Here is a 27,762-nt window from a genome sequence, read left to right as displayed (position 1 = left end):
ATCCCCGAGTGACGCCATGGCCCCAAGCCTAGCTGTGCTACCCGGCGTTGCCAGGGTAGTAAAAAAGTATTTGCACAGAAAATTGATTTGTTTTTAACATAGAACAACATTTGCCATTCTAACTTTCAAACTACATATCATGAAAGAAGTGTTTTGTGTAGTTGAAATAAATTAAGAGCGAAAATAAAACAACTGTAAAGGTTTTCAAACCAATGTAAATCTAAAATTTCCTAACTTCCAGCGACCTATATTTTTTGATAACGTATAGTGGAACCTCAGTTCTCAAACATAATCAGTTCCAGAAGGTAGTTCGAAAACCGAGTTGTTCGAGATCCGAAACAATTTTTCCCATTAAAATAAAATAATGCAAATTTTAATCCGCTCCAAGGCGAGAAAACAACTTCAGTAAAGTATTTTTTCAACATTTTACACCATAAGCTGTACTTGTACCTGGGTAATAAAAAAGTCTTTGCACAGAAAATCTATTTGTATTTAACATAATATATAACAACATTTGCCATTCTACATTCTGCCATTCAACATGAGAAAACATGGTAGGTAACGTATCATGAGAAAAATGTTTTGTGTAGTTGAAATAAAGAGAAAATAAAAACAACTGTAAAGTTTATCAAACTTTGTCAAACAACTGTAACTTTCAAATTCCATATCATGAGAAAAATTTTTCGTTTAGGTCAAATAAATTTTAAGAATAAGACGACTATAAAATGGTTTAGATGTACGAGGTCTGATCAATAAGTTCCCGGAATTGTGTTATCACGACTAGTAGTCTATGTCGGAGTTACTTTTTCATGGCTGCAAACGAAAGAACAACTCCTAATTAGTTAGTACAGAAAGTTTTAGGCCAAAATTCTTAGTCGTTGCTAAGCAATATTAATACAATCACGGACTAGTTTGGATCATTCGGCGAATTTTTCAAAATGGCCGATCAAAACGAACAACGCGTCTGTATAAAATGTTGTGCTAAACTCGGTAAATCACCATCAGATACCCTTCAAATGTTGCATACAGCCTTCGGAGATGAGTCCCTAAAGAAAACACAAAGCTATGAATAGCACAAACGGTTTATAAAAGGAAGAGAAGAGGTTGAAGACGATAAACGCTGTGGAGCTCCAACATCACAAAGGACTGTCACTGCTATTGACACTGTAAAGGCTATAGTCAACGCTGATCGCCGTGTTACTATACGAGAAATAAGCCAACAAACTGGGCTTTCTTTTGGTACCATTCATAAAATATTAAAAGATGATCTTAACATGCATAGGGTAGCTGCAATGTTTGTTCCACGTTTGCTGAATGATGATCAAAAGCAGAGAAGAATTGGCATTTGTAGCGAACTTAAGACAGCAGTACTGCATGATCCCGACTTCCTAAAAACTGTAATAACAGCTGATGAAAGCTGGGTGTATGGGTACAACCCTGAAACCAAAATGCAGAGTTCACAGTAGAAGTCACCTGAGTCTCCTAGACCAAAGAAGGCGAGGATGTCACGGTCAGCGATCAAAACGCTTCTGGTTGTTTTCTTTGAGATTGATGGAATAGTACACAAAGAATTCTTACCTCAAGGAACTACTGTTAATCAGTATGTTTACAGAGATATCTTAAGGCGCTTGAAAGAAAGTATCAGGCGCAAAAGACCAGCTTTAGCGAAGCCAGGTGGTTGGAAGTTACATCACGATAACGCCCCAGCACACACATCTTTGACTGTGAATGAATTCTGTGCCAAACACTCCATCTCTATTGTGCCTCATCCCCCGTACTCACCAGACCTTGCTCCCTGTGACTTCTGGTTGTTTCCAAAGTTAAAAATTTTTCTTAAAGGTGAACGAGTTGAAGACATTGAATCAATTAAAAGAAATACAACTTCGGAGTTGCGGGCCCTGAAGAAAGCGGACTTCTGTCACTGCTTAGAGCAATGGCAGCGGCGTTGGACTAAATGTCTAGACTCTCAAGGAATGTATTTTGAAGGAGACTAATTTAGTTTGTTTGTAAAACTATCTATATTGCAACAATAGAGCCATTCCTGGAACTTGTTGATCAGACCTCGTAACAGTGAAATAATTAGCAAGTAATAGCTAAATTGAGTCTGTTTTGCTACGATTACAATATGAGATGATTCGGTAATGATACAATTAATACGAACTGAGAAAACAAAATAAAATTCGCGAATATGTTGAATTAATAATAACAATTCTTGCATAGAAGTGTGTGTATAAAAAAGTTACTGTTCCACCAACAACTATCCATCAAAACTCTGAATACGAAAATACTGGTACGACGACATGTTATGTAAAAAATAAAATATTGTAAGGTCTTTGTCTGATAGGAGGTGAGAGAATCTGGATGCTATTCCTATTCAAGGTAATGCAATTGTCCGCGTGAAAAGTAGTGACCTTAACAGCGATTAGCAATTGAACCTTGAGAAAAGCCAGAAACAGAGGTTCACAAAAACGGCATCGTGTTTCATAGAGTTAATAAAATTTAATCACTAAATTCTAATATCGAGAGAGTCTATTGTCGATATCGTTTAGCCCTAATACGTCGAGGACGAAAAAGCATCGCGTGTCATGAAGCTAAAAGAAAGCCATAGAGTTGTAATTATTACGTCATTTTTGTGTGAAAGCGACAAACGATGGATAGGTTATATATAGAGGCTAACCGGAGAATCCCGTGAATGCGCCCTAGATACCTAGTAGCGGCTAATAGTCCAAAAAGTACGGTACTCTATAAGGCGGACACATACACACACAACGATTGCCATTTATATAGTAGATAAATTATGACAAACCGATGTCTCCATGTAATTCAACACGTTCAAATGCTTTGTGATCAAAGAGCTTCATCTATTAGTTCTTGCCACCGGACCAGAGAGTCCAAAAGAATAGAGATGTGTAACGCCGCAATTTGAAGAGTGCAATAGCTGATATCAACTATAGCGATGATATGAACTAGTGATGTCTTTTCACACAGATTTTTTCGGAGCCATTTAACTGTGATTAAGTTTTGTCAATTTGAATCATTAAACATCCTGGCAGTCAGATCACATCAAACGCCAAAAACTATAACAATTGATAGAAAATTACCAATACTTCCTGATAAAATCTAGTGAAAATTTGAGTAAGGTCATTTTTGAGCCACGACCACTCCTGATATGAAACTCAAAGTTTCAGACATAAAACTAATTGTTCTAAGAACTACATCTAGCTAGAAAAATCCTCTTTACCTACACTAGTAATCCACTAACCAGCATCCTTGACCTTAGCAAGGTAGACTTGCAGGTCGTTTCTTTTATTGATCATCAGATTCGTTAGAACTGCAGCTTCAGTGCTGAAAAGAAAAACGACGGGAATCGTTACATCGTCCACATCGTCTCCCGACATCTGGAAAAACCCATTTTCTGCCTTGCTGCTGCCTATAACGTTGTCTGTAAACCAACCAGAGATGATATTACAGCTTCTCATAACATCATTCACACATTACAGAAATATCACCACCATACTATGGCAGTGACTTCTAAATTCATGTATGATTGTATCCTAGTACTGCCATGTTACACCCAAACTGGCTAAGAAGGCAGGTACAGTTAATATTTATAAAGACTACAACCCTGGTGGTCTCGTGAGCTGTGAGAGAATGTCATGTGTAATATCTATGCACACAATTATTCTTTGATGCTGCAAGGGGGTTTCATGGCACAGATGGTAGTGTACCTGGCTGCTGCACCGAATATGTGAGTTCAATTTCTGGGCTGCATGATCTTTTTCCTAACGCTCTCATGAAGCTTCCTTCGACCAGACGAACACAGCTTTTATTATAGAAATACTAGATGAATGCCCGGCATTGCTCGAGTAATAAAATGGTTTTGCTCAGAAATCTTTTTATTTAACATAGAACAACATTTACCATCATAAATTTTAAAATTCATAACATGGGAAAGGTGTTTTGTGCAGTTCAAACAAATTAAGAGAAAAACTGAAACAGCTGTAAAGGGGTTACAATGTGAAATACAGTCAAACATGGATAACTCGTCCACGGATAGCTCGAACACATGGTTAATTCGAACATTTCCTTTGGTCCGTTCCCACGTAATGATAAATTGCTATAGATAACTCGAACTCAACACTGTTAATTCGAACTGTTTTTTTGCCCAACAGCTACCGAAACGGTTGTTATCGCTTTAGAAAATCACTTTATTCAAAGCCATAGAGGTAAACTTCATCTTTTCGTAATTCATAAGCGTCGTTATTACCACCATTGGCAAAATATTTTTGTCAACGACTTTTCTAAAAGTTTGGTGAAATTTGATTTATACTGCTATACGATGAATAGCACGGGCTAGCCGGGTCACGCGCGCAAGGATTTTCACCACGCACATACAAAACAAAAATCGCATGTTGTTTTTGTTTTGTATGTGCGTGCCGAAAATCCTTGAGTGCGTGACCCGGCTAGCCCGTGATGAATAGTTTTCCGACGTTGATTCCGTGTTGAATCAACGTCGGACTGTTGAATGTTTAAAACGTCTTAAAAATTGTTGTAATTAAACGTATACGTTGACTGAGCTACAAAAAACTATTCATCGTTTGACCTAAACACAGAATACGTGTGTACATTCAATAAGTATCTATTAAAAAAGCGTGAGTGATATAGAATGTACCGTAAAACCTCGTAAAACTTCTAATTGAACTGCCTCGGAGTGTTGCTCTTAACGAATCCCAGGTAAAGTAAGGTAATCTTAGCATAAACTTCAAGAAAAAACGGCAAAATTGATCGTGGGTAAAACCCCAAAAGAAAAAAATGTCTTTTCTTTTGAGCATTTCAACAACGATCAAGTTTTGCCAATGTCAATCTGAAAAACGTCCTGGCAATAACATCACCTCAAACAACAAACCAATCTCAAGTGATAGAAAAATCTCTATACTTTTTCATAAAAACGTTTTAAACTTTACATTAGAAGCATTTAATTTGAAACAAGCCATTTGTGCTTTTGATTTATATTATAGTTTGTATATGTACATGTATCTACTAATAAATAAGTAAATATATGGACTTGTGACAGTGCTCTGATAACTTGAACGCTCTGATAATTCGAACACTTTTGCTCGGTCCCTTGAAGTTCGAGTTATCCATGTTTGACTGTAATTAGTAAGTAATTGCTAGATAAAGCGTGATTTGTTACAATGAAAAGTGAATTGAATTTGATACATATAAAACGAACTAATAAAACAAAATAAAAATCATGAATATGTTGAACTAATAACAAAGAGTACATAGAAATGTGCGTATGAAAAAGGTCACTGTTGATGCTGAAGCTATCCATCAAAATTTTGAATAGGACGACACAGGTACCTCCTCATACTTGGCACAAATGATACTGGCCCTTTGCAAAAACCGAAAACTGAATTTGTGCCTTTGAAGTGGAACTTGTGAAATTGAAATGACACATTTGAAAATTACAAATAAAGAAAGATTAATAGATTTTAAAATGGATTTAAAATGTCTAAAGAAGAACAAATGCCAAAGATTATATTAATTTATAATAAAACGTACATATTTAGCTTTAATAGCTAAGGATATGACAGTTGAGCTAAATAAGATAAGATCGGCTTAACCTTGTGGTTAGGTGGGTGTGTTTGCATACTGGCAAATGCAATCGTCATGAGTTCGATTCAGAATGGTGGGGATTTTTTATCGCAATACTCTAATCACTATAGCTAGACACATCGGCAACAGAAAACAAAAAGGCAAACAATAAGATTTATATACATATACATGTATATATATTACTAGGTGAATGCCCACCATTATCGTTATACTAGCGGTAAGCCCAGCGATGCCAGATGTTTTTTAAATTTTCAATCAGATAGCCACAGGTGGGTGTGTAAAAGGCTGGTTTTCAGGAACCAGATAGAGTTTTGAAAACAAATATTTTTAGCAGCCTGGTGAAGGCAATGGAGTTATGCATGGGAAGTTTGGATGATATCGACCAAAATAAAGTGGAAACGCTTAGCATTTACACAAGCTAACAGATAACACAATGTCAACATGGGATTTATTAATATAGATGTGAATTCACTAATATATTGTGCACTGATCATTATATTTAATATTGGCAGGTTTTTCGTGCTAGGGTGTTAAGCAGAGGCAAAGATTTGATGCATTGAAAGCTATGCAGGTAAAAATCTATGCAGGTAGAAAGCTATGCAGGTAGAAAGCTATGCAGGTAGAACATACATGTACATGAAGTTTTCTTAACCGAGTTTCACACAAATTCTATAGATTCCAATACTGACTGTATATTGACTCGTTTTGATGTTAGTGGCGTCGAAATTTTAGCGTTGAAGGTTATTTTCTGTGATATGTATCTACTTTTACAAGGTATGAGAGCCATGCCTGTTCCTCTGTCCAAAGCGAATGGTGGATAGCGAGAAGATTGCATCATACAGGGTTAAAACTAGCGAGACTTAGACTGGTCGACCAACACTCCAATACCAACCAACTGCATTGCAGAATATTTGTGCACATATTTATGACATCTGACCATCTCTCACCGCGCATGGGACTACCAGCATACTAGTAATTATAATCATAGCAATTCTCGATAACTGAGAACATGAAAACTGCTCAGTTGCCAAAGAAAGAATTGGACAATGAGAGATGAACAATGTAAACGTGAGATGAAAAAAATGGAACGACAGAAAACTGCCAAAACCAGCAGCGTTGTCAGTCTATTCAGACAAGCATAAAATCAACTCTTCCATCAAAATATAATGAACACTAGAACATATACATTTCAAGTGGATATATGTAGTTATAAGTTAAATGTAATACATACACATATCAGTAATAAATAGACATATCAGTGACACATAGAGATATCTGTGACACATAAAGTCATCAGCGATATATGGAGTTATCAGTAATACATAGAGTTATCAGTGATGCATAAAGCTATAAGCAATACACCGAGTTATCAGCAATACATAGTTCTCAGTGATACATAGAGCTATCAGTGATACATAGAATTATCAGTGATGCGTAGAGTTATCAGTGATGCATAAAGCTATCAGTGATACATAGAGTTATCAGTGATGCATAAAGCTATAAGCAATACATAGAGTTATCAGCAATACATAGTTCTCAGCGATACATAAAGCTATCAGTGATACATATAATTATCAGCGATGCATAGAGTTATCAGTGATACACATGGTTCTCCGTGATACATAGAGCTATCAGTGATACAGAAAATTATCAGTGATGCATAGAGTTATCAGTGATGCATAAAGCTATCAGTGATACATAGAGTTATCATTGATACACAAAGTTATGAGTGATGCATAGAGGCACCAATGATGCATAAAGCTATAAACAATACACAGAGCTGTAGAGCTATCTCAGATAGAGCTACATAGAGCTATCTCTAAGCAATTAGAGATAACTCTATGTATCACTGATAACTATCAGGCATGGCTGATAGTTATCAGTGATACATAGAGTTATCAGTGATACATAAAGTTTTAAGCCTCTTAAAGCTACAAGGGTGCCCATACTCACCCATGACAATGACACCGACTGCGCCGGCATTCTGGCAGGCTCTGGCCTTATCTACAAAGGTGCAGTCACCGCGAGAGACAAGCACTATGTTTCCTGATAACTCTTCTGAGTTTTGGATCTGAAAATCAGAATAAGCAAAACAGTGAGAAGACATGGGTGTTTAGTTTATTTTAGGTAAGCACCTGGTCATGAATGTCAATGTTGAAAAAAAGACAGTTATAATCTCTGGCAGTACATGAAAGTATGCTTGGGTGGTTCACGTATTGACCCAGTGTTCCACTCGTGAGTGATTGCTCTATCACTCCCTCTCCCCACCTCCCTTCCCCCACCCCACCTCTATGGTCTTAGAAAAGGGAGTGTCACTGCATCTGAAAAAGAGGCTGCTACATGAAAAATAAGCGAGTTAAACGCACCTGCGCAACCGTAAAACCTCTATTTGAACCTTTATCTTACAACCTTTCCCATGATGGCGCTTAATTAGAGGTGACGTTCAAATAGAGGGTGGCATTTCGGGAAGACAAATATCCATTTACGAGCTAAGCGTATGTCGCATATATCTCGCACTCTCCTTCGAGAGCAGCATAAACCCTTTGAGATGCAAGAAATTTGCTAACTTAGCTCCAATTTGTCAGAGATCTCTAAATTAATATGCATTGGAATTCTGAGTAACATTTCTAACAGTTGATGTCTATTGCTTGCAATAACCTATGATGATCTTATAGTCGTTGTTGTAACTTGTGCGAGCTTGCAATTTTTTATTTCATTCTAAAATTCAAGTCATATTTTTATTTTATATCTATAATTAACAATGTTGCATAAAAGCTCATTGCAATCATTGATATGACTGCTATATTTTGCAGCCAAAAACTGACTTATCATGTGCAATATAAGGGGAGTTATGAAGCTGCAATGATGCTATCAAATAATATGCTATAAATATACCAATTTTTAATCTATGTAATAATAATCTATCAAATGCTACATATATATATATGTAGCATTTGATAGATTATCATTACATAGATTAAAAATTGGTATATTTATAGCATATTATTTGATAGCATCATTGCAGCTTCATAACTCCCCTTATATTGCACATGATAAGTCAGTTTTTGGCTATATATATATATATATATATATATATATATATATATATATATATATACATGTTCAGAAACAAGTAACATAAACAAACCATACTTATAATACACGCATAAACAAAAATTAACATTTTTGAAACAAAACTATTTGCATCGTTTGCTCGGCCAGTTGCATTCTGATTGTTGCTTTCATTTGTACCCATTTCCGCTTCTTTTCGCTGTTTAATACCTTCAACAGTGTCTGCTGACCCCAACTTTTCTTCTGCACTGATGCACTCGTTGATATTAGCATCTGAACAATTGCTTTAACAGAGCAAACTTTTACACTTCGCTATTTAGAATACACTCGGGCGCAAATGAAGAGAAACCACATGTAATATTGCACACGCATGCTAAGCAGAAGTCGAAGCCTCAAATAGTATTCCAGATTCCACACTAAATGCTGAATGGTTTTTCACATACGTCAAAGTATCAAGACAGTGTTAAAAAAGAACTCCTACGATCCTGATGCTTTCAAATTTTAAACGAAAAATCGTAAAGCATTGGAGTTAAAAAATGAACTTGTCGAAATGGCGCTCAAATAGAGGCAAAGTTCAAATAGAGGGTTAACATTATATTCACTAACAGAGCAAGCAATTTAAAGGCTGTATATCCTTCTACCATCGGGCTTCCCAGAAATCAAACCCAACCTGCGGTTAATGGATCAGAAGCTGAGGGTCACAGCAGACTGATCGAACAATGTGAACATTGAAAACATAGTTCCACTGCATGAATAAGATGTTTAATCAACCATTTCAAATTAATTTGCAAATTTTTTTATCAGTGTATTCAACCAAGCTGATCAGAAACAAGGCTTTTCAAGATCCAGAACTTTTGAATAAGAGCTATACTATAGATAATATACTATAAATAGTATATTCTTATACTAGATTATATATTATAACATTATAATAATATATAACAATATAATAATATTTTATTATCTAATCATCTAATTGTAATATATTATTATATAATCCTATAATTATAATATATATTATATATACTACATATTATATTATTACTATAGTATACTAAACATAACATACTATATATCAGCTACCAATGGCAAACATTAATAATTTATTCCAAGATCATTTAAATTATTTTAATCATTAAAACTTTCAATTATTTCTTTTTCATTTGCTGCTCAGCCAAAATGAAAATAAGCAAAATGCTTCAAACAAGTCTTGAACTACTACCCAAAGTTTCCAGAACTAAATTTGTCTTTGAAACTGGAGGCAATGGTTAAGACCTACTAAAATCATTTTTCATTCTCTAATAAAGCACTTTTAATGATTTTGTTTCAATTGTAATTTATGAACTATTGTAACGTAAGAAATATGTAAATTTTTAGTTATTTTGGTGTGATTTCAAAGCTCTGACCGCAAACAAAAGCTGTGCTTGGCACCTTAAAACTTAGTCAAATATTTGTAAACCTGAAAGCATGGAAGCAAAAAGTACTTCTTAGCACAAGTCTGACAGTCAGTGGTGTGTCAACCACCCGCCACGGGCATAACAGAGAGACAATTGATGGATTAATGATTAATTGAATTAATGATTCAATTCATTAATTATGTGTGCGGAGACTGCTCAAATATGCACCGAATAAATAACTTATCGTGGTTTCGGTATTCCATCTAAAAATAAAATATATCCAACCTTTTTCCATTCATATTTGTGTGCTAATGGCTTAGCAATAATTTTACAGTCTTTTGAATCAGTAATTCAAACATCAATAATGAAAGCTTGACCTTGACCTCACATGCAGACATAGAATCAGGTGTAGAGTAGAGACACTCGGCATAACTCACTCTAACTAACATATTTAAAAAATTAATTTTCATGCTTTGTAACTTGTATTTTTGCTGTTGCTAGCATTTTTATTTATGACTGAAAGCTGAACACAGGTTGCTGTTGGTTGTTTATTGTGATGCGTACGATGTAGTAGGGCTTCCCAATTGGTGGTGTGAGCTGTTGTTCGTGGATGTACAAGGATTAATCGCTAGGACAAAAGAGTGTATTTGTTGTCACAACAACTTGCCTGTATGAATCCGAATTTTTATTTCTTCTACGTATCAAAATAAACATCAATCCTGAAAAGTTATCCAGGTATTTCACTCACCCACAGGAAATCACATTTTGATCAGATTATACCTGAGAGGACACAGAAATAATTCAAAGATGATAAAGCGAGTCGGTTTTTACAGGCTGCCGTGTTAAACGTTAGACTATTCTTAGAATGACCTTCTAATAACATATTGTTTTTGTATATTTTGTACATCCTTGCTTTTCAGTAAACTTAGTGCCATTTTTGTTTCATTCCAAAGATGGGAATGTGAGATTGAGACACGCGATTTTATAACACAGCTCTACACTTTGCACAAACAGCCTGCACAAGCCTCTGTATGTTGTTCTCACTTGATAGCTATATGCATTACATGAACATTCTGAATGCGGCTGTTTTTCATTATTCCGATCCTTTTTGATTAACTCTAAGGAAAGGGGTGCGATATTGCCCCCATCGGTCATGAGGGGAGGACGCTGCGATGAAACAAATAGGGAAGCCCTGATCTACGAGAACACCATGTTTCAAGAAACTTCGCATGTTTTGACCTTTTGAACCCTGACGGCCAGTATTCCGGCATCCACATAGCACTGTTCACAAATGCTGTGTCTAAATAACAGCATAAACCAATTCAATAAATTTTTGCACAGGGCGTTAGACCAAAAATTTTGCTTTAATGTTTAACCTTTTTCAAATATATTTATCTACTTCCTTCGTTATAATAACAATTTTAATGGGACGATATCGGGAAAAAAATTGATACAACTTGTTTGTTGGTATGTTATGGATGATTGTGATGCAGATGAAGAGTTATATGATACTAACCATATTTTTCAGATTATTTAGAGTCATGAAATGATGATGATAGTGTGTTCAATGAACATGATGCCACCATGAAGAATTAGAAGTTGTTAAAATCGTATGAATTTTTATGGCTTCAGTCCGAAGAACTGGGAAAAATTTTGCTTTTTCATTTAGTGACATTTGCTGTATGTTGCTGGACATTTTTTACCCTTGTTTTACCAAGTATTATGATTATGAGCACATTTAGATATATTTAATAAAAGTTACAAATCTTCCTATCATTGGACAAATTGCCCAAGGATACTGCCACACATTGACAAAGACAGCCAGGGTTCAAAGAGTTAAGAAAGAAATAACTTCAGGTTTGAAATCAAATAACTTATCAAATTCTACATTTAAAAACTCATGCGCTGAGATGGCCGTCGGTAAAAATTAATTGTATAAAAATAGAAAAGGACGATTAATAAACGATACTTACAGCTTTACAAGCATCTAATGGTTTAGCTTTTACTACGGAGGATCGAAACCCTTCCTTATAAGCTCTGTAATGGTTAGAGATTTTGTCAGAAGTCACAAAGTCCCAGCCAAACTGGGCTGGCCCAGCCTCCAACACCACACTCTGTCTTGTTGGTTGATCTACAAGAGATCGTAACTCCGATGACAACATCATAATGTGATGGCTCACCCTCTCTTTGCTTCACTCAACTCTTTCACTAATGCGCAAAACACGATATTCTGACCAAATTAATGAAAACAGATTTTTGAAAAATCGATATATCGCTAGTATTTATACAATATTTCAAGAATCAATGCATATATTGTTTTACCACAAAATGCATATTATTCGGAACAAAATTTGCTACAAGACAAGTATAAACATGTTTTGTGAATCCCACTCTCGCAAAATATCTGACGTTTCTTTTGCATTGAAGGAATGCGCCAAACTTCTTATTGCCATGACGATAGCAATCTGGTTTGCTCAGTTTGAAAAATAATTAGAAATTAAATTGCTCAGCAAATAGATCCTCGATTGGTTGCACGTGATTGGCAACAGAGTTGTTTCATTAGAAACAACATTTGATTGGTCTGGGTAATGTGTAGGCTTCATAACAAGAAGAAAAACCTTATCGATAAGCCGATACATCAGATTACGGTTCTTATCAGAGAATATCAGTATTTTTCTATCATTTGCGAATGTTTTTAATGCTTGAGGTGATATGATTGCCAGGATGTTTCAAGATTAAAATCGACAAAATTTGGTCATCATTAAAATCCTCAGCTTCAAAAAGTGTGATTACAAGAAACAGACCAACAGAATAAAAATGCGTGACATTGCAACCTCAACACAAGAGCCAATATCAATAACAAGAGAGAAACAGCCGAGCAATTAGTGACATTTCGGCAAAAAAATTTTTCTGAACATTCTAACTGCGATCAAGTTTTGTTGATTTTATATTGAAACATCCTGTCAGTCAGATCACCTCAAACATCAAAAACAATCTCAAACGATAGGAAAATACCGATAATTTATGATAAAATCTACCAAAGTTTTGGGCCAGTTCATCTTTAAATGTTCTGCGGTTTAGTATTTTTAGACGCCTAGCCAGTGTTGTAAAAGCAAAAGGACTTTGGGAGCAGCGACCAGCACACAAAATAGGATGTTTATTATTTGCCTGCAACTTTAAAATTCTTGCTCATTAAATTGATGAATAGACCAGGTACTATTTTATATAATTCTAGTGCACTTTTTGTCCTGTGCGCCCATGAGAGGTTATTCAGGTGTAATATGTAAACTGCTCAATTATTCAGAAGTGCAGCAATGTGGACAATGAGAGCAGGTGGTAGTGTCAGTATATAAACCTGAAAGTCACGGGTTCAAATCCTGTCTAGAGCAATCTTTTTTCCTGAACTTTGAGTGTGACTTCGGACAAGTTCTTATTATAGAAAAGATTATTTTTTGTACTAAAAATGAGTTAATTTTATACTGACGCTTTATTTACATATTACATTTTTTTATATTTATAATGTAAAAATACTAAGTTAAATGAAAGGGGTTAAAATGTCATTTATGGATAAAAACCACACAAATACCTTAGATTATTGTTAAACTTCAGACACACAATGAAACATTCCCATAAAAACACAAAATACTTTGTAACATGATGTTACTATAATGTGATCTGTCCTTGGAACTTGCAACTGATCTTGAACTTTTTGCTTGTTCCCATGGAATTGATTTTTGCCAAAAAACTGTTGACTGACATAGAATCAGTATTTTTGTTGTAAAAGCTAGAGGTTATGTCCTGTAGCTTCACTCTGCAGTTCTTTGAAATCAACAGAAAACTGTGTATGAGACTCAATGCATTTAAAATACAGAAGCCATGCTTATTAGTTATTTTAGTTTCGTGAAACTGACTGCAAAAAAAGCTATCATTCTCGCAGTATGACCAAATCGCAGAGCTCCATTCTTTAATATAGAAATGTAGCCATCAGAAATATCGGAGACCCAATATTGAAAATTTCATTAGCATCAGAAATATGTTTAGGTTGCTGCTTACAAATTTTTTTTTATCCATCCTAAACCAAAAACGAAAAATTCAAAGCATGTTATGGTTCGAATTTCAACTGATCCCATGGTTAGACATCTGCCATTTTTGACAACGTGGTTTAGCGAAATACACATATCAGTAATGAATGAGAGTTAGACACACCTAGAGCTGTACAACCTAACAATCTATAGAGCTATGCACACCTAGAGCTATGTGCATGCTATTGGATGCATCAATAGAAGAGACCATAAAACATTTTTCAAGAACTTGAAGTAGATCATAGGGGCCAAGAATTGACAAACAGCCTGACAAGAGCCCTAGTGCAGCTATGTAAAGGGTAGACAACTCACTGGTGAACATAATCTGTACAATCCTTGGTTCGGTCAAGAGTTCCTGTTGCGACTGAGCCAACTCAAGCATTTCTTTCATGAAGGCCAGCCCCTCCTCTGCCAACTCTGTCGAATCAGCCTGTTGATATGTAAAATAGACTAGAGAATATGCTAGATATGTTATAATATAAAATATAAGAGATAACATGTGTATTTATAGAATTGAATAAATAATGTGTTTGCTTATAAAAATAGAAGAAATGTGTTTATTTATAAAATGTAAAAATTACTGTTTGTTTATAAAATATAAGAAATAACACATTTGTTTTTCTAACATAAGAAATAATGTGTTTATTTAAAAAATATAAGAAATAACACATTTGTTTATGAATTATGATAAATAATCTTTGTTTATAAAATAAAAGAGATGAAATGTTTATTAAAAAGCCAGGTTACTTCCTGCACAGAGCAAATGTAAAAAACATGACTCAGACAACAAGCCACAATAAATTCATAGAAGTACTCAAACATACATGGACTATTAGAAATTCTGAGTGAAGGAGTGTGAACAAAGGCTAGCTAGTAACTGAAGGCCATCCAGTCAGTATCAATGAAGAAAGGCCGAACTAGGAGAAAATGTATTACAGGCGAGTAGCTGTATTATTATTAGAGGAACTGAGAAGCTGTGCCATCAGCCAATCACTGAACACATATAAATAGCTGTGGTCTCTGATCACATGACTCTTTCTGTGAAATCATCAGCTATATTATATTTAGTAAACTACTAACCGAATGCCCGGCATTGTACGGGTAATAAAATAATTACCCAATGTGTTGGAGTAACTTAAGCTAGTAACTCAAGCTAGTCTAAATCTTTATTATAATAAGAGTCTATCTGAAGCCAGCTTAATAATCGATACGCGTGATGAGCTCTCTTAACAATCTTGATTTTTAAGCGTGCTGGTAATAACAAATAGTATTTTTCTAAGTAGATTAAGTGTGTGTGCGCGCGGGCGCGCGTGATATATATATAAAACAAAAAGCCGCCGTAGATTGGAATCAGTTTATTTCTCTGACGTTGCCATTACATTTAGTTATTGTTTTGTCACGTGATGTTCTCACGTGAATTGAAAGACCAAGAAAAGGCTCAATATGAAACTTCTCGTAGCACTAGTTTATGATAAACACTTCGAGTTTTATATATATATTATATATATAATAATATAATATTATATATATTATTATTATATATAATTATATATATTTATCTATATATACATTGTATATATATTATATATATACTTTTATTTCTATTAAATCAATTGATTTATAGTTGTTTCAATCTAGTCAACTTTTACTATGACAGCCTTGTCGATCCATAGCCATGGCCGAGAGTTGGTAAAAAATATTGTGTTGTGCAAGATTCAAACTCCAAACATTTTTTATAAGCTTGCTAACCAAAGCAGATTAACAGATTAGCAGATTAACCGTAAGAATTGTAACTAGTTACTACCTTAGTAGGCGAGTGTGTGAGTTGTACCCTTCCATTGATATTCACCAACTGTATACCCATAGACTCCAATGTTTGGGCCTGCTTTATGTCTCCCGGTAAGAACTGCTGGGCTCTTACTCTAGGTGTTCGTCTGCAATGATTCGACATACCAACATTTGGTAAGACAACTGCAGTTTTCCCACTCTTAGACGACATATAGTCATACCTCAACCTACAAGGTTAATACATTCCAGGACTGGCTCGTATGTCAATGTTCTCATATCTCAAAGCAATATTTGCTATATAAAATAACCATTAATACAAATTAATCCATTCTCCTCCTCTAGAAATACAGAAAAACGCGTTCAAAATTGTTGTAATTCAATACCTACACTTACAAAGTAGCCAATGCCTATTTAGTGGCTATGGTCTGCAATAAAATGTACAGCACTTGCTATGTACCGTATATAGAGTTCTTAGTAGAGTGAGAGAGACTTGAGGGCACCTCGTTCGGTATGCAACAGTTTTGAGACACTTCACAACATAAACTTTAAATTTAACTGAAATGAAATCAGCCTACCCAACACGAACTTAAAGTTAAGTTCCAATCTTGCACTAAACTCAATTCTAATTTTGACTTTGTTTTCATATTTCATTGTTATCTTTTAATTTGGCGCTTTGTGTCTGGCTTCGACTCCTGCTATTGAATTTCAAACAAGTAAAAGTCCTATCAACCGTGACAAAGTAGCACCAGTACTTTAATAATTGCTGTTAGTTTTCCAAACAGGAAATTTTTTATAGAGATGAATGATGTCGCACTTAGAGAACATGTAAATATGCATAGAATCTTTAAAACCATGAAAATGAAAAACAGATTCTTTGATCCCTTACGACTATTTGACAGAGAAGGGAAGACAACTCCCAATGACTACATATAGATAATTTTAGCTCTTCATAAATAAAAACAAGGATACATTGATCTCTTATGATTAAGTTGCCTGAATTTTTACAAAAATAGAGCAGTGAGACCAAGAGTCAACCAAAGACAAGACGCATAGCAACATAATCTACACAAATTCAAGGTATTCCATTAAAGAGAATACAACTCACGATGCCTTAGGTTTAGAGCATGTGGGCTCCACATACATAAAACAAACATCCATTGATCCTTATAATTAATTTGACAACATTTTCAAATTAACTAAAAAGTAAAACTTTTAGCCAACTAAATCAAAGAAGCTTAGCGACATATTCTAAAAAGCATTCCATTAAAAGAAAGACGACTCACGATGGCTTAGGTTTTGGGCATTTGAGTTCCACATAGTTGTGAAGTGGTGTACGAAGACTCTGAGCATATCGTATGACTGACATACTGCTCAATTCCCGTATGTTGGGGCATGAGTGATCGTGATGAGTGCCTTTTGGCTTTGGCGCTGTCGGTGCCTGCATATGTACACATATTCTGCTGTTAGGGAGTATACAGTGTACATGTAGCTATTAATGATGGAAATAAATTTAGTGTACAGTAAAACCTCTACTCTCTAAAAATTTTCAAGTTGTGAAATGTTTTTGGTAAGAAATTTGGCTGCGACTTATGAAAAATCCTTCTAGATGCGAAAGACCTTTCGTTTGTTCGTTTCTTCCCATGGCCCACTTGCTCCCCATGGAAACGACTGAGAACGCCACAGGTGAAAAAACATAGTACAGGCAAACTTAGACAACTCAGACTTCACGGGACTAAGCAAAAGTGTTCGAGTAATCAGAGCGTTCAAGTTATCAGAGCACTGTCACAAGTCCATGTATTTATTTATTTATTAGTAGGTATATGTACCAATATACAAACTATATATATAAATCAAAAGCATAGATGGCTTGTTGCAAATTAAAAGGCTTCTCATAAAAGTTTAAAATTTTTTATCAGAAAGTATAGATATTTTTCTATCACTTGAGATGATGACTTTTGGTGATGTGATGTGACTGCCAGGACATTTTCCGATTAAAATTGGCAAAACTTGGTCACTGTTGAAACACTCAGAAGAAAAACATCTTTTTCTTTTGAGCGTTTTAACCAAGATCAATTTTTCCAATTTTTCTTTAAGTTTACCCGAAGGTTACCTCGCTTTTCCTTGCTTTCGAAGAGCCATCGCAAAGCGGATGTTTGGTAAAATTTGATTTTCTGCAAACCTTTAAAAAAGCCATTAACAAAAATATTTTGCCGATGATGACGCCTAAGACCTACTAAAAGTTGATGCTTATTTCTATGGCTTGGAATAAAGTGATATTCTAAAGCGATAAAAACCGTCTCGGTAGCCGTTGGGCAAAAACTGTTTGAGTTAATGATGTTAAGTTCGAGTTATCTAAAGCAATTTATCATTGCGTGGGTACAGACCAAACAAATCCGTTCGAGTTAACCATGTGTTCGAGCTATCCGAAGGGGAGTTATCCGAGTTTAACAGTATTTAGTTTTATAATCATTATTTGTCATTTGTCAGTTTTTCCTTTTTTCGATGAGTCCCCCTTAGGCCATATAAGATACAATGAATTCGTTAGGCGATATGAATCAAATGAGTCACTATTTGGGTTAAAATATGCGTAGTGACTCTGCGTTACGTTATGCTCATCGTCACTAAAGCTTGCTCTCACGGCTCTTGTTAGTAAGCTAGGCAATACGGATACTAGCTTGCTCAAATTAGCCAATGGTAACTACATTGCCTGCCATTGTTTATAGGTTGTTTTTGTAATAGGTGTGCAACGCCGGGCATTCGGCAAGTATGTTTATAAAGAGCAGTTAGCACAAAGAGAACATTGACTAACCTTCTTGCTATCAAAACTATGATTAGCCAAAGACAGGGGTAAGATATGAGCCTCCGTGGTAAAGACATATTGGGAGACATCCAGAGTCAGGTTCTCTTCTTCCTCGAAGAGAAGGTACAAGTACTTGAAGGTTTCCGCCAGCACAAATGAGTCCATCCTGCAAGCGGATGTAGCAGCAGAGCATGAATAATAGCCGATTATAACTCAAAATTAACAAAACATCCTTTTGGCAGGTCAAGGCTCCTGTAATTTCCAGTTTTTGGCAAGGGTGTCTTTCACATTTTTTTATGATTATGAGCTGTTGTATAATCGTAATAAAGAACATAAATAGTACATTTTTAATATTTTGCATCAAACTGCAAAACAACTTTGTTTGTCATCACAGGTTAGTGAAAGATATCGATGCTTTAAATTTTAGCAAAACACTGAGTTGCCATGGTAACATATTTACATAGAAAAAACAATTTTTTGGGAAAAACAGTAAAGCATCAATATTATGGGTCGCGCTTGACCCAATGAGTAATCAATCTAAACCAAGAGGAAGGTTTACCCATAACATAGATCTAGCCTCAACTGAGAGGAAAGTTTACCCATAGCATAGATCTAGCCTCAACTGAGAGGAAGGATTACCCATAGCATAGATCTAGCCTCAACTGAGAGGAAGGTTTACCCATAGCATAGATCTAGCCTCAATTGAGAGGAAGGATTACCCATAGCATAGATCTAGCCTCAACTGAGAGGAAGGTTTAAACATAGCATAGATCTAGCCTCAATTGAGAGGAAGGTTTACCCATAGCATAGATCTAGCCTCAATTGAGAGGAAGGTTTACCCATAGCATAGATCTAGCCTCAATTGAGAGAAAGGTGATGAAAACTAGAATTACCCAATCATATCAATCCTATCTCTAGGGAGTCTATCAAACCTGTCATTACTTCAACACCACAAAGCCTTACCATCATTTGGCGCAAAATGTTTGCATCACAAGGTTTTGATGATAATTGTTTTCGATGTGAGCTGGCATTAGAAACAATGACACCTACCCTGTGCTTAATATTTACTATAATAAGAGCCGGATACGTTTCTATACCACTCTAGACGACATTTTAGCCTCACGATGCCAACACTGAAATTAATTAAAATCGTACAGTATAATTGTATATCGAATCATTTTTCACAGTAATCGAAGAAAAACAGACTTTAATTAGCCATTACTTGCTAACTATTTCACATTTACATACCTTTAGTTGTTTTATTTTTTCTCTCAATTTGTTTCAACAAAACACTCTTTCCATGATATAAAACTTAAAGGTTAGTGGTTTGAAAACCTTTAGTGCTACTATTTTTTCTCTCAATTTATTTGAACTACACAAAACCCTCTTTTCATGATATGAAGTTTGAAAGTTAAAATGAGAACTGTTGTTATACGTTAAATGAAAATAACTTTCTTGTGCAAATACTTTTTTATTACCCGGGCAACACCAGACATTCAGCTAGTATTTATGATAATAAGAGAAGTGTTCGTTCATCCGCCTGTCTGAAGCCATGCTACGAGTTTTATGAAAAAAGATTGCAACACACGGGAATCGAACCCAAACATTTAAATTCCCAGCCAAACGAGCTACCACCTGTGCTGCTCAACCACTAGAGATGCCCCGATTCTAAATTCGCCAGCCGATTCAGATACCGATCCGATATACCGATCCTAATTGAAAAATAATCCGATTCAGATACCGATTCAGATCTTTTGTGTTGCATAGATAGTAGCTCATTTTATTATGCAAATACAAACATAGCGTAGAGAAAACATGAATATTATTGTATTTATTTGTTTGCATTTATGGAAAAAAATATATACATATTCACATACTGACATACCGTGCATGTAGTAACAAAACAGTCCATGTTTCTTGTAATTTGTAAATAAAGGTAATTACTGTTAGTGGTACAGTTCTATCTGTGATAACGAAGTCCCTCTTCTATTGTTGGATGAACTGCTGTGCCTGTACAAGTTTAGAGCAAATCAATGTTTCTTTTAAAAACCGTTAGTGATTCAATTATCTCAGTAAGACGTCTCTTTTCTTCCATCATTATCAATGTAGCCAAGCGTACTGAAGGAGGATTCCCTTGCAACAGATGTTGGAGGACAGGCTACATACCGATACGCCACTGGGGTTACCGTTTTTTGTACAATACAAACGATCCATTGTATCGTCAAGATCAAGAGCGTGATAGATAACTTTATGCGTCGACTGTTTAAATTACTTTCGTAATGCTAGTAAATAGAAATATTACACTGCGTTCTTGTTTCCCTATTTTGTTATCTTGTTCGTGATTGCTTGCAATAAAACCTATCGCTGTAATTGGGAAATACCACACTTTTTGTTTACGTTCTGGCTAAAAAGTTTCCTTCGCTGTGTTGATCAGGCTATAGACATGAAATAAATTGTGTGGCAGGCCTGAAATTCATTAAGTAAAAGTAAGAAGCTTACAGCTGATGATTTTTTATTAGTATAGCAGGCTAAAATACAGTTTTCTGCTAAATGGTTGGTCTGTAAAAAGTATCGGAAGGTTCAGATTTTTTAAGAAAAGATCGGCCGATACCGATTCAGATACTTGACACTCATATCGGCACCGATACCGATTCCGATACCAAAATCGGGGCAACTCTATCAACCACCTATACACATCCAAGAACAATTGTGCACATGTTCATTACACCTGACAATCTCTCATGCTCTCTTCTATAATAAGAGTCATCTCCGTTCGAAACCATACATATGGGTTAGAAAAAAGATTGCTTTCAACTGGATTCGAACTCGTGACTTTTGGATTGGTGGACTGATACTATAACACCAGTGACCTGCTGAGCACCAATCTGCTGATTGAAGATGTTTGGAAATTATTGCGGAGATAGTTATTCCCTGTGCTTTATCTCTCAAGGCAAACTTGACAGCCAGGGTAGTAGCATACATAAGGCCAGCTATATCCAAGGTGATTCGTTCAAGTGTTACTATGGCAACCAACAACGGGATGAGCCACAGTTTCATAAAAACTTACTGATCTTCATGGGTGTTGCCCCGAACATCTTTGATGGCAGCAAATCCACAAGGAACTCTAGCATGCTGCTCTAATTTTTCTAAGACAGTTCGCCCTACATCACGGTAGTGGGGATCTCCAGTAGCCTGTAAGATGTCAAACAGCAGTTCAGCCTTGACTCAGCACAAATGGTGATAAAACCGGTAACCAAGTTGTGGCCACACAAACCTAAGCTGTCAACGTATGACCAATTGATAAAAGGATTCTCACAGTTCATAGTTTACTAATTTACATCTGTCCAGCTATTTTCTATCTTATTTGATTTCATTTGTTGCTTTCAAAATGTACATTATTACTGGTCGCTGTTTGTCCGTCTGTTCCTTTTTTTTATCACAAACCAGTCTTTATTTTCTGACTAGCAGAATATCTGGCGTTGCACGGGTATTAAAAACTAGCTTATAAACAGCGATAGCGATGCCACACTTATAAAATCAGCTTATTAGCAATGCCACTTGCTATTAGCCTGGTACATTGCCAATGGCTAATTTGAGAGAGCTAGTTACTAATTATACATAGAATGACGTTGCGCCATAACGGAGAAAGCGGTAGCGTATTTTCACCCACATAGCGAAATATATCGCCTAATGAATCCATTAAGCTTGTGTAGCTTAATTGGTAAGGGATTGGACTGGTGAATAGAAAGGTCCGAGTTCAAATCTTCTGTGATATACATTCTTCATTACAAGATTTGAATAGCTATAGCTGGATAAACCCACACAGACACACACACAAACTTTGAGGAATATATAGATTGGCCCAACAAACCTGAAGCCTCGGAAGGCAGCTGATTAGATAAGTTGGTTAGTGCATCGATCTAATAAGCTGAATGTCATAGATTTGAGCCCGATATTGGCCAACATTTTAGTCGTCTCATTAAGTGCATGTTCAGAATTTCACTTAAAATTTGGCATATTTAAAACAACTGCTATTGTAACACATAAAAAGGCTTTGACATCCATGCTACGCTTCAACATTTATGATAATTCAAAAGTCACATTTTCTTACCAACAAATCGGTGAGTTCTCTTAAATGAGTCTCAAATGAAACTGATTTCATATAGTAAGAATTACAATGGAAATTGTTATCTGTCCAATGAGGACCATACATCGCAATTTTTTAAATTTACACAAGTTATCTCTCATTCGTTATGCATGATCATATGTAAAAAAATAATTAAATGCTGTAACCGCTAAATAATAAGTTGTTCAATCAAATACAATCTTTGGCTGTATCTCGCTGAACCACTTAGATCATGAACAGAGTGATTTAAGTTTTAGTTACATCAGCTGCCTCTTCCTACCAAAGCATCTGACACCAGAAACTTTGGTTACCATGTGACCACTGCTGAACGATAACCTTTGTTATCCTCAAGTAGTCTTTTAGCTGCATAAGCACAAATTGTATGTTTTCATTTATTACTCACTACGACAAATTTTATGCCAATGGATTAATGAAGCGCAATTTTATTTCAAACAAAACCCAGATAAGTTAGCGTTGCTTGGAGTTTCAAACCTATGAAGGGGCATACGAATATGTAAACATGTTCAGTCAACTAGCAGTCAGGGTAAATACCCCACAGCAGTATTGTTAGAATACCACTATAAATTATACTGGACTGAACCATGTGAACGAAATAAACCAATCAAATCTAAATGAATATTGCAAAGTGCAGACACTTGCGAACATAGCTTTTCCTCTTGCTGTAAAATTCTCTTTTAGAAATAATTCAATTATAAGTCAGTTCTTTGTGCATGTGTACCTAATCGAGATGTGAGAGCACATGCACAGCAAATAAAATAGCCCACACCCACACACGCCATCTAAACTCACCTTATAAAGGAAGTAAGTGGATTCAACAAACTCAGGCCTGAGTGGATGCTGACCCCAGTGCACATGGAAGTCAGAGGTTACTGCCTCAGGGAGGAACGTGTGTCTCTGTGTGATCTGATAGAGTACTTCGTGCATTTCTATTGCTGACTTTAGGTCTCCCTTGAGCACCTGCATGACAGAGTCAGCACGCAAATAGTATACCAGGCTATACATGCAAACAAACTTGCCTTTCCGACATTACACACATTTTCCAATATCATACAACACCACTCTTAGTATAGGAAAGATTATTCTGCAAAGCTGACAGAGGTTTGGATTAGCGCAGTTGGTAGAGGGTTGGTACCTTAATCTGAATGTCCTGAGTTCATATCCCATCGAAAGCAATCATTTATAAAGCACTTTAATTCACTACTTTTCCATGATGCGCAATGCTTCGGAGTTGCGCTATCTCCAAATCATGGCTATCTCCAAATCAGCGTCTTTGCACTGATCAGTGCGAAGCCAGCGCAAATTCGCATCAAGGAAACAGCGATTGCGCAGTGGCTGCGCATTGCTCTCATGCCGTGGAGACGGATTCTTTGAGGGCCATAAACTAGTACAAAGGTTATCCCGCTAATCTTGTTTTTTTTCTATTCTTCCGATCTTCTTTCACCTAAACTTAATTATGGTCTGCACCCATGAGGATGATGAGGTGATTACTTTCCTAGACTTTGTTATCGATGCCAACACTCTTCGAAAAAAAGTCCTAAATTAACTTTTAAATAATATATTACTTAAAAATACTTGTTAAAAATATATTGCTTTGTAAAATTTGTGTTAAGGTTTGTAAAACCTTGTGAATGTGTATTGTAAATAAAAGTATAATGACGACAGAAGCATAAAAAGACCGTTTCTGACGTTCGGTATCCGTGATCGATTCTATTTCTCCATCAGGCGATTCGATTTATACAATTTCTCTTATCTGGCTAATTTGCTGAAAACCACTGCGCAGCATGGAAACGTACAACCCTCTTGACTTCGGAGGGGGCTGCAACGCAGTACCGCGCACCATGAAAACATAGTGATTACAACCCATAGTACTTCTTCAGTGCGATGATTTCAAGAAAGATCACAATGCAAGAATGGCAGGGGACGGCTAAGCGCAATTGGCGTAGCGTTCATATCCCCAGCTGAAGGTCATGAGTTCAACACTCATACATAGTTATTTTTTATGAAACACCCTTGGTAAGGCCCATATTATTCCAGTGATACATTAACATGCAAGATTACAAACTCAGTGTTTTATAAGGATATAGATTGACATCACTCTAACATTTCTAGACCTTATTCTAACTTCATTATCTAGCTTATATATATATATTTCTCAAAGTCTGTCGTGTGTCCGTCGGAAATCCGGCTATAGATCTTAAAATCTTGGAATAAATATTCCGTACCGAGGAGGATTTGATCTCGGACCAAGCCGTTCACCAGTATTATGCCTATTTAGACTATGGAAGTCGAATTGCTAGCCTTCCAATATAAGTCATTATATCTGAGCAATACCTAACGGCTTTACGCATGACGCTGGTCATAGCATAACGTAACGAGAAGCTGTTCGCTCACATTATTAAACTGGCTAATAGCAAAACTCTCACTACTTCTCATTGTTTATAAGACAAAAAACTTTTCTCATGACATGTAGTTTGAAAGTTAGAATGGCAAATGTTGTTATATGTTAAATACAAATCAATTTTCTGTCCAAATACTCTTCTATTACACGGGCAATGCCGGGTGGCACAGCTAGTTTAACTATATAACCCTGCATCAAATTCTCTAGCTCTGATCTGAGCTTCTTAATCCTAATCCTGAATATATAGCCTTAGTTCTAACTATATAACAATGAATAAATCCTGCTTATCATTAATCCTAACCTCATAACACTGATCCTAAGTTCATAGCAAAACTTCTAACTCTACAGCCATGATACTAGCTTCTTGGCCTTGTTCCTAACATCTAGTAGAGATACTACATATATAACCTAGTATTTAAGATATAGCCTTGATCCTAACTGCACAGCCCCGACCCAAGCAGGCTGATGTTCATTGAGAACCATAAAAAGGTTTCCGAGCTGAACAGCATTCAAATAACGATTATTTGATTAATAAAAAATTGTTGTGGCAGAAATAAACTTTATAATAGTTGGAAATAAACATTGCAGACGCATAGTAACTCGGAGCTTCTTGGTTAGAATTTGACCTTTCACAAATGACAGTTTAGCTGGAAAGATTAGTTATTTAGCCCAGTTTTATTTTGGTTATGACTTCCGTCTGTAGGGTGAACAGACACACTGAACTCTCCGACATGGCACGTTCAACAACTAAAGGAAGTGTTTTTATAGTCAGAAAAAAATGATTGACACGCTTGATGATTTTTTCCTTTGACAAATTTTAGCAAATTGGCCCACTTTATTTGCTAAAAGTACAAAGATAATTTTTTTCAATTATGAAGTGATTTTGTAACAAACGTAATAGCCATAGCCTACAAGCGCTCACACATAGATATCATCACGCTAACACGAATCATTCATTAGACCAAATCTGTTCTTTTGTTTAACCACCTGTTACTATCTGCCATTACCTGTACCTAGCGGGCATAACTTGTTCTCACCCACCTGGAGGCCTGGCCAAAAGGCCAACAAGGAATCCATTATATTTCTGCCACTAACTGTAGGTTTGTGCATGTCAACGTTCAACATGATTGGTCCTTGATTAATATAGGTCATGATTGCATCATAATGCTTGTTAAACCTGCAGCGACAAGACACGATTAATACCTGTAATCAAATGAGTATGTAACATAAATGTTGACATTATTATTTTAGGTTATAAGGCCACCTACTTTTACAACTTAGGAGTTGTGAACTCCTGACAAAATATAACTTCACGAGCAGACAATTTCTATATACATATTGTTGAACTGACGTTTTCAGCACCAAGGATGGACACGAACATACCTGGTTAAATATGCATCATCCCCTAGTAATATATAGGCTTTAAGTAAATATTCATAATATGAGTCTATTCCCGCTCCTATACCGCTCTCTGCAAGAATAGAAAATGTGTCGTTGAACATAGACTTGGTGAAACATCTTGCACGCAGAATAATAGTAACATGTTATACAACCCCTTGAGCATAGTGGAGTACACTCACTATCAAGACATCTGAACAGAACAATGAACACTTAGAAATATACATAAATGACAAATTAATAAAAGTTAAACTAGTAAAAATCAATCAATATATAAAATATAATCAATCATACTGAGAACACACATTGCATAAACATCTGGATGTAACAACTGATACTGTAAGCTAAAGATACTGATATATGTGTATAGCTGACCTCTTCTCACCCAGTCCCCATTGTTTATATTCAGTACTGTTCCCATGAGGTTACTGTGTACATTCCTTTGATCCCACAGAAAGTCCATTGCCTTATGGGCCGCTTCCTCAAACCTATCGACATATACCTGAGTTTCGATCATCCTATACCGACGCTAAGGCTTTATATTCAGAAGCTACAGAACTGGCATAGGAGAACCCATTTCAATTGTATAGTGAATTATTGTCGAGGAACACTTTCATTTCAGAAAAAGAATGAGGAATAGGAACTGTAACCTCTGCATAGAAAAAATCTTTAAAAGAAAAAATAAATACAAAGCAGCAATATTATACCTTGGATAACAAACGCTGCCAGCAGCCATTTGTGCATATTCTAAGTGTGGTTTATAAAAAAAGGGTAATGATAGCATAGTGAAATGTCTATCTATGCATTCGATATACATATCGAATTTTGTATCTTTTATATACAAAACAAGGAATTAAGGATTGTCCTTTCTTTGAATTCAACATTAACAAAAAAGAAGACAACTCTATGTCATCTTCTACCTTTATGTTAATTTCAAAACAATAAGTAGGTTTTACAAGTTATAGCGCATATCGTGTGGCTCAAAATTTCTATTACTCTAAAATAGGCAAATTTTAGACTGACATCAATAAAAATAAATTATATTTGATAACCTAACTTGT

At 35.7% G+C, this 27,762-nt stretch overlaps 1 protein-coding gene across 2 annotated transcripts in view; it reads right to left on the bottom strand.

Moving 5' to 3' along the window:
* The window catches only part of LOC137399019 (ER degradation-enhancing alpha-mannosidase-like protein 3), a 58,270-nt gene that overhangs the window by 12,457 nt on the left and 18,051 nt on the right, over positions 1-27,762 (bottom strand). The window contains exons 7-18 of one of the 2 annotated variants that reach the window (XM_068085163.1): positions 27,077-27,189; positions 26,687-26,774; positions 26,345-26,480; positions 23,695-23,862; positions 21,826-21,950; positions 18,768-18,924; positions 17,242-17,396; positions 15,975-16,185; positions 14,483-14,600; positions 12,062-12,219; positions 7,573-7,690; positions 3,263-3,442 (exon numbers count right to left, since the gene is read on the bottom strand). In XM_068085163.1, the coding sequence (XP_067941264.1) occupies positions 3,263-3,442; positions 7,573-7,690; positions 12,062-12,219; positions 14,483-14,600; positions 15,975-16,185; positions 17,242-17,396; positions 18,768-18,924; positions 21,826-21,950; positions 23,695-23,862; positions 26,345-26,480; positions 26,687-26,774; positions 27,077-27,189 (1,727 nt within the window). The remainder of the gene's footprint in view (positions 1-3,262; positions 3,443-7,572; positions 7,691-12,061; positions 12,220-14,482; positions 14,601-15,974; positions 16,186-17,241; positions 17,397-18,767; positions 18,925-21,825; positions 21,951-23,694; positions 23,863-26,344; positions 26,481-26,686; positions 26,775-27,076; positions 27,190-27,762) is intronic. The other variant, XM_068085164.1, reaches the window with a different exon arrangement.

The sequence above is a fragment of the Watersipora subatra genome, chromosome 6, assembly GCF_963576615.1.
Source record: "Watersipora subatra chromosome 6, tzWatSuba1.1, whole genome shotgun sequence".
In the NCBI taxonomy this organism is placed as follows: domain Eukaryota; kingdom Metazoa; phylum Bryozoa; class Gymnolaemata; order Cheilostomatida; family Watersiporidae; genus Watersipora; species Watersipora subatra.
This window is presented reverse-complemented; position numbering and strand designations above follow the sequence as displayed.